General features: G+C 36.4%; 2 protein-coding genes across 4 annotated transcripts; both read left to right on the plus strand.

Moving 5' to 3' along the window:
- The first annotated feature begins 1,331 nt into the window (after window positions 1-1,331).
- LOC109210214 (probable ribosomal protein S11, mitochondrial) lies at window positions 1,332-5,758 on the plus strand. 3 transcript variants are annotated; one of them, XM_019373595.1, is made up of 3 exons: window positions 1,332-1,418; window positions 2,953-3,068; window positions 4,655-5,758. In XM_019373595.1, exons 2-3 carry the CDS (start codon window positions 2,966-2,968, stop codon window positions 5,251-5,253), a joined length of 702 nt encoding a protein of 233 aa, XP_019229140.1. In that variant the 5' UTR covers window positions 1,332-1,418; window positions 2,953-2,965; the 3' UTR covers window positions 5,254-5,758. The 3 variants fall into 3 exon arrangements, with proteins under 3 accessions (XP_019229140.1, XP_019229142.1, XP_019229141.1); XM_019373597.1 differs by having other exon boundaries at window positions 2,961-3,068; XM_019373596.1 differs by lacking the exon at window positions 1,332-1,418 and adding an exon at window positions 1,422-1,454.
- Window positions 5,562-7,618, plus strand: LOC109210208 (60S ribosomal protein L13-1-like). The gene is made up of 6 exons (XM_019373583.1): window positions 5,562-5,612; window positions 5,716-5,727; window positions 6,707-6,770; window positions 6,932-7,065; window positions 7,278-7,436; window positions 7,536-7,618. The coding sequence occupies exons 1-6, from the start codon at window positions 5,562-5,564 to the stop codon at window positions 7,599-7,601; spliced, it is 486 nt and encodes a 161-aa protein (XP_019229128.1). The 3' UTR covers window positions 7,602-7,618.
- Window positions 7,619-8,366: the final 748 nt, after the last annotated feature.

Below are 8,366 nucleotides of genomic sequence, written 5' to 3' on the forward strand. Positions count from 1 at the left end.
TCTACACAATTAATTTTTGTTATAACTGTGTTGACTATTCAGCTTGTCTGCATCTCGACTAGCTCGTATATCTGGTAATTTGTCCGTCCACAAATATTTTTTGTCCAGTTCATTGATCGCTAGGTCATGATAGGTTTTGTAGCTACTAGTTTGATATACGATTGTTTTTTTAACTTTTCTTTTTATCTTTATATTGTACATGGATATCACAGATGTATACTAGGAAATTTTTACTATGTAAGTAATACATTAGTGCTGTTCTTTGTCCTGTTCTTTAAGGTTTTGATATATGCATACGAAATGTACGAGATTTTTATTTTCTTCTTTTCTCATGGTTGAGTATTCCTAGGCGGTTAGCGATTATTGTTGTGTTCGCACTATTCTTTTTATTTATTTATAGTACCGGGCTTTATTCAATCATTTTGTTAAAATATCATGGTATAGCCAATTTTCACACTGGTCAATGAAAAAAAGCCAGCATTTATCAAGTCAATGAAAAATAGCCACTATTTTGCTGCAACAGGGACCGGTCCAGTATAATATACGGGAGTTCTGGTGCATTTGCGTACGAACTCCAGCATATTATGCTGGACCGGTATACTTTGCTAACTCCTGTAAAATTTGCGGGCGTATTTTTCCGGATTTTGAACAGTGTTTTCGCTCAGATTTAAAGTGGCTAAATTTCGATAACTTTTGAAACTTGGCTATTTTTCAATGACCAGTGGTAAATCTGGCTATTTTTGAATTTCTCCCGTAAGAAAACTGTAAGTCGAACAGGTGATTTTTAAAAATAGCCAGATTTACAATTGGTCGTTCAAAAATAGCCCAATTTCAAAAGTAATCGAAATTTAGCCACTTTTTATGTAAAGATAAATCTGAGCGAAAACACTGTTCAAAACCCGGAAAATACTCCAGTATATTATGCTGGAGTTCCAGCATAAGTATACTTGAACTCCAGCATATTATACTGGAGTTCCAGGATAGTATGCTGGAACTCCAGCATAATATGGAGTTCCAGCATAAATACACTAAAACTCCAGCATAATATATTGGAGTTCCAGCAAGTATAATGGTCCAGTATAATATACTGGAGTTTGGAGCATCAGTGCTCCAGTCTCCAGTATGTTATACTGGAGCCAGCAAAGTATACCGGTCCAGCATAATATGCTGGAGTTCATACACAAGTGCACCGAACTCCAGTATATTATGCTGGACCGGTCTCTATTGCAGCAAAACGGTGGCTATTTTTCATTGACTTGGTAAACGCTGGCTATTTTTGATTGACCAGTATGAAAACTGGCTATACCGTGTTTTGGCAGTGATCTGGCCCATTTAACAGCCCATTCGGAAATCTCAAAGAACAAACCGCTTTCTTCGCCTTGGTAATTCCATAGCCTCCAGAAGCACTAGCTAACCAGGTACCTCTCATTCTTTCTCCTAGAAAAATCCCCAAGGTTTATGAATAATCTAATTCATTTTCAATCCTATTAATGCTCGTTATTTTCCTCAGTTGTATCTGTAAGCTATGTGGTACTGAATTTGTATTTGCACATGAGTTTGATATGAAAATGTGTCTCGGTTAATGAACCTAATCTTTTCTGGGGGGTTTTCAGACCCGTTTAGAGTTGAACGTTAACTGAGAATTTCCGATTTATTTGCGTTTATTTGTAGTGTCTCGGTTTTGTTAGTTATGGTATAGTACGATTTGCTTATGGTTTTGCCTTTTGAATAAATGTTGAAATCAGGGTGTTTTCCCAAGTGTTTGTTCAATTGTAGGAGGAAATTGGAGGTGTGATTGGACTATATTCCTTTTTTTTGAATACAGTATCTGAAAATCTGGTTAGATATTTTTTTGATTTATGTGACCTATAGTTGGTATAAATCTGACCTTTACATTTTTGGAATCTAACGGTACTTTTTTTTTTTTTTGGTTTGATTTGGTTTGAGTGCCTTTTCCCGGTTGTTGACTAGTTTGTGCTTTCATAAATGGAAATTTTACTGGATAGGGAGATGTGAAGGTCGAGTATTCCTTTCTTTGTGCCCGTTTGGATTGGCTTATTTTAAGTGCTTTTAAGCCAAAATAACTTTTAAGCCATTTTGTAGTGTTTGGATAGAGTAAAAAAATGTTTTTAAGCATTTGTTTATAAGCTAAAATGACAAAAACAAGCCAAAAGCCAAAAGCTAGAATTCCTAACTTATGGCTTAAAAGCTATTTTCGCTTAAAAGTCACTTAAAATAAGACCATCCAAACGGGCTCTTTGTACCATTGCGAGACCAGTCTGGTAGGGTTTTTGTCTAAGATAGTTAGCGGCAATGTTGTGTCTTACTATTTCACTTTTCAGCACAGGAACTATTTACTAGCTATCGCTTTTGCTTTGCATCTTTCTTCTGAATTTTATGTTGTTCCTGTTTTTCATATGATTTCTTTGCTGATACTAATATTGTCTCCTTTTGTCTTTTTGTTTTCTTGAGTCGAGGGTCTTTCGGAAACAGCCTCTATACTCCTTCGGGGTAGGGGTAAGGCTGCGTACACACTACCCTCTCCAGACCCCAATAGTGGGATTTTACTGGGTTGTTGTTGTTGCTGTTGTCATTCTTGGTAGAAAATTGTGTAAGTAGAAGGGCATGTTTAAAATCTCTCCAAAGTGAAGTTAATGTATTTCATGGAGAAAATAACAAAAGAACTTGAAAATGATCAACTATATGTGAATGTCTATTCTTGTGAAAGAGACCGTTAAGAGATGTGTAATGCCAGATGAATAGTATTTAGTGATGACATAGAGCACATGTTTGAATATTTAGATTTTGCACATCTATGGATTCTTATGAGTGGTTGTTTGTTATGACTTGATTAGATTTTGACTGAAATTTAATTTTCATTTTTATTGTGTGTACTAAACTGGTTTTTTTTTTGGGGTCAAAATAAATGCTAAGGTGAAGTGATTTGCTTAGTGTTACAGGCAAGATGAAACTTATACGCAGTGTCTTATGGGCTGCCAATGCTTTCAGATTACATTCTTCTCATCATCCTCAAGCTTTCAGGACCTTTTCTGCGTTTCCAAATTATGGTGGGTACTATTAAATGATTCGTACTTGTCTTCATTAAGTTGCATATCTTTGTTATTGAAAGTGTGCATATTTGGAGTTTATTTTGAACTATTACAAATATCTTTCCATGGTTGCGAGCTTAAAATCTTTTACCTTTAGTGAATAGTACTTAAATGGTTTTATAAATACCGTAAAGATCAAAACTTATGCTTGATATAAGTTGAATGATGTGCTTTGATAGTCTCAAAGTTGTAGGGTAAGGCATTACCTTTTCGGTTATTGAATCTCAGTCGAAGAGTGAAAGCTTCTCCATGCGGACTTTTATTAAAATTATATCAGAGGATTAGAGATAGCATTGTAGATTAACCTTTTCATATTCTCTTTGATAACAAAGACTTCTCAAAGCTACAGCCTGAGGAGGATCAAAAGATAGTATAAAGGGGGCAGAACTCAAAAGTTAAATTTATTAAATTGGACTATCAAAATGGAAGATGATAGTTGGTTTTTTTTTTTGCTTGCAGATTTTTGAATTTTTTCAAATGTTATGGATAAATCATAAATTTTGATCCAAGTAAATGGAAGAGTTCAGCTGAGCGCTTGATAGTTTAGGGGTACAAAGATAAAAGATAACATACATATGAGGGAAAGTATGTTAGATTTCATTGATTCCCTGCAAGCATAGTTTTGTCACTGCAGAATTCCTTCCTTTTCGTTTTGTGTGGAAGGCCTCCTGATAACTTGTAGAGACTTAGCACCAGCTTGGTGTTAGGCAATTTCTCCTTTTCAATTTACAAGCTACTTACATTCTCAAAAAAAGAAAAAGAATAGAAGACTAGTGTTTTTTGTGTTTCATCTCTTTCTATCAATATATGGATTATAAAGAGATACAGAAGTCCTGCAAGGAAGACACGAGACCATCTAGAGTAGTTTTTCCATATAAGAACATGTAAAAAAACATTTAGAGACCCCAACGATAACCTGCCGTGATTTCGCTTTATTTGTTTTGTTGCTTTGGTAGGTAAGAGAAATAAAAACATTAAGGATAATCCTTCCTTCTGTTTCTCTTTCTTTTTTTTAAAAAAAAATCATTTCAAATAATAAGTTTTCTTGTTGGTTGCCCACATAGTATTTTGTCAAATCTTTCCATCAGGGGAACTTGTTGAAATTGACTCTCTTACTTGTTGCTCTATTGGTTTTCCCTGTCCTGTTGGATTTTTCTGTTACTCTTCCAAGCGTGGGAGAAAGAAAAATGCTTCCATCAACCTTATAAGGGAACTTCTAAGGAGGTGGAGCAGAACTTGTGGATTTTACAATTAGGGTCTCGGTCTCCATTACTAACGGCTTGAGTAATAGAAAGGTAATTGTATCCAGCAGTGGTAGAACCTTGTGATTTGTAATTGTGTAGATGTGTTTGAATCTATTACAATGTCTAACTCACTTGTATTTAGTAGATCCAGGAATCTCTCTTGGTTTTTTCCAGCTTCTTAATATGCATCTGCAAAACTGTATTGTGTATACCTGGCATGCATATGCCCTTGTCTCTTATTCTGGTCTTAGATAAGCAGTAATTCTTGAACTTTTGGCTCAATGGTTCATTTTTCTGCAGGTATTCAAGGGAAGACTGAAAGCAAAATATGCAGTAATCAGCACTCAGTCTTGGGAATGAATGTTTATTCACCATATAATGCTGGGAGGAGGTGTTTCATACATTCTGAAAGCCCAAAGGAAGCTGAGATGGGAAACAATTCTAGACCAATGGACTTTGTTAGAGGACTTACGGAGGACAATACGAGGGGTATTCTGGGTGGTGCTCCACTTTCTAGGTATCATGTCGAGCAGGATGCTGATATTGTTCATATAAAGGTTCTTCGCAACAACGCCTTTGTTACTGTGACGGATTCAAAAGGGAACAAAAAGTTTGGGGCTACTGCAGGTAAGATAACAGGAAAAGGAACAAAAATTGCAAGATATGCTGCTGAATCAACTGCAGAACATGTTGGGCGTGAAGCCAGAGACCGGGGCTTGAGGTCAGTGGTCATGAAAGTAAATGGCTTTACTTTCTTTAAGAAAAAGAAACAAGCAATTCTAAGCTTCAGAGAGGGCTATACTCATTCTCGTGGAGATAAGAATCCTGTGGTATTCATTGAGGACACAACACGACGTCCCCATAATGGATGCCGCCTTCCAAAGAAGCGGCGCATCTAATTGCTAATTGGATGATCAATATGTGCGGTGATTTGGAATGCGATGAGTTATTTAGTCTTAAATGTTTACAGAGAATGAAATCCTTTCTACTTAAATAAATAGTCCCTGCTGGTTTTGGAGGCCTTTAGCTGTCAGTACATGGAGTAGGCTGCTTCCTGCTTATCAATTTACAGTGCAACAACAACAACAACAACAACCCAGTGAAATCCCAGGGTAGTGTGTACGCAGACCTTACCCCTTTCCCGATGGGTAGAGAGGGGGTAGAGAGGCTGTTTCCGAATATCAGTTAACAGTGCATCTGATGTAATATGGATTATCCACAATGTCAAATAGCGAATAGGCTTTTGTTTGTACTATTGGTATGAAGTTGTTTTTGAAAGATTTTCTGAATCGTCGTCTGTTCAGACCCTTTTAGAGTATTTGTTAACTGAGAATTTTGGATTTATTTGTGTTTATTTGTAGTGTCTCGGTTCTGTTAGTTATGATATAGTACGATTTGCTTATAGTTATGCCTTAATAAGCTTGCACAATTTAATAGATGTTGAATCGGGGTGTTTTGCGAAGTCTTTGTTCAATTGTAGGAGGAATTTGGAGGTGTTATTGGACTATATCTCCTTTTTTATACAGTATCTTAAAACCTGATTAGATATTTTTCTTGATTTATGTGACCTATAGTTTGTATAAATCTGACCTTTAGATTTGGGAAGCTAACGTTTTTTTTGGTTTGGTTTGGTTTGGGTGGCTTTTCCCGGCTGTTGCCTAGTTTGTGCTATCAAAAATGGAACTTTTACTACCAGCCGACAGTGGATTGTGTTTTATTCTGAACTTAATTCTTGGTAGAAAATTGTGTAAGTAGAAGGGCATGTTTAGAATCTCTCCAAAGTGAAGTTAATGCATTTCATGGAGAAAATAACAAAAGAACTTGAAAAAGATCAACTATATGTGAATGCCTATTCTTGTGAAAGAGGCTGTTAAAGAGATGTGTAATGCCATATGAATAGTATTTACTATTTAGTGATGACGAAGAGAACATGTTTGAATATTTAGACTTGCACATTTATGAACTGTTATTAGTGATTGTTTGTTATGAGTTGATTAGATTTTCATTAAAGTTTAATTTTCTTTGAACAATACAAAATCAAAGTTTGTTTCAGTTATCGTATTCTCCCTCTGCTTATTCTTCTCCTCCTCCTCCTCCCTACCTTTTTGAGCCGAGGGTCTATTGGAAACAGCCTCTCTACCTTCACTAGGTATAGGTAAGGTCTGCGTACATACTACCCTCCACAGACCCCACATGTGTAAATATACTGGGTATGTTGTTGTGGTAATACAAAATCAAAGTTCACAAAAGTACAAAGTGTAAAGACAAGTGAGAGTTTTATGCTAGTTAGTTCAGAAGAGCAGCTAGCTTTGTGATGTTTGTTTGAGATATTCCATTTCTGTTCAATTTCAGGTAAGACTTGAATCACAACAACGTTATACCCAACGGGCACTTCAAGAAGCATTGGCAAAACTATGTAAGGACTTGGTTCAACCAACCAGCTAGGAAAACAAGGAGACGTGCTGGTAAGCTACCATTTTGTTGGACTACTTGGCATGATTCTTTTCTTTTTTAAAATTCAATTTTTGTTGAACAGTATTAACATTTTCCTACCTGTCTTTGTTCTGTTGTCTTCAGCTATGCAGCAGAAGGGTGTGAAGATCTTCCCTAGGCCAACTGCGGGATCACTTCGACCTATTGTTCATGGACAAACACTTGAATACAACATGAAAGTCCATGCTGGGAGGGGATTTTCTCTTGAAGAACTGAAAGTGAGATTCTAGTTACTTGTCGAATGTCATTTACTCCTCTTCACCACCCTGTCCCCCATAGAAAAGAACAAAAGCCATGCCATCGAGTACAAATGGAAATTCTATTTGTTAGTCATGTTCTTTGTTGTCCAGATACTTTTATTTAAACTGCCTATTATTTTGAAGCACTTGTACGATTGATATCCCCATTAATAAGTAGCTTTGGATTTCAGGCATCTGGTGTTCCCAAGAAACTAGCACCAACCATTGGCATTGCTGTTAATCATCGCCACAGGAATAGATCCTTACAAGGTCTCCAAACCAATGTCCAGAGGCTCAAGACTTACAAGGCTAAGCTTGTCATCTTTCCAAGTCGTGCTAAGAAAGTCAAGGTAAATTTGAAAATAATTATTCTTTGCCCTGCTAGTTCAGAATTCCTGCTTTGGTATCTGAACACATTATGCAAATTTACCTTGAACTCTCTCTTGCAGGCTGGTGATTTTAGTGCAGAGGAACTTGCTACTGCCACCCAGGCAGAGGCGGATGTAGTCTGTTAATGACGGGTTCAACTGAACCCATAACTTTCAGCACGGAGTAAGAATTTATGTATAAAAATTCGTTAAAATTGCGAAAATAGTAGATACAAACCCATAAATTTAAAAATATAATAGGTTCAATGTTAAACCCTTAAAAGTTGAACCCATAGAGTTTAAATTCTGAATCCGCATCTGCACCCAGGTCCAGGGTCCATACATGCATAATTACTAGGGAGCAGCTAGCTATTGAAATCATTCAATGCCTATGGCAAGCTGCTTATCGAGTGTACAAATGCACGACACATTGGAGCCAGGTTGAAGAGAGCAGCTAAAGCAGAGAAGAAATAACCAATTAGAACTGTCGTGTAGCCTGTAAAGAATTATCAGTTTTCTGGTGACTCAGTGATGAAGTTTATGAAACAATCATTTTCAGGAACTTAAGCTTTTCTCTTTATTCAAGAATTTTGTTTTGTTTGTGAGATCATGCAAGTCTTTTGAGAGTCCGGAACCCAATTGTTGTTTTTTTGGACTCAAAAGTACATTAATACGTGTAAAAAAAAGAGTTACCTTTCTATATATAACGTCCAAATACAAGACGCTATATCTTAACGGTAACTTTTGCCGTTAAGGTATAGCGTCTTGTATTTGGACGCTATATAACCTGACGATTTGACTAACTTATATAGCGTTCTTAATTTATACGCTATACATATAGCGTACAAAAAAAACGCTATACAATAGCATCAAACTTTACGCAGTGTACTTCTCTTCTTACGGTGTTTAACG

The sequence above is a fragment of the Nicotiana attenuata genome, unplaced genomic scaffold (genome assembly GCF_001879085.1).
Source record: "Nicotiana attenuata strain UT unplaced genomic scaffold, NIATTr2, whole genome shotgun sequence".
In the NCBI taxonomy this organism is placed as follows: domain Eukaryota; kingdom Viridiplantae; phylum Streptophyta; class Magnoliopsida; order Solanales; family Solanaceae; genus Nicotiana; species Nicotiana attenuata.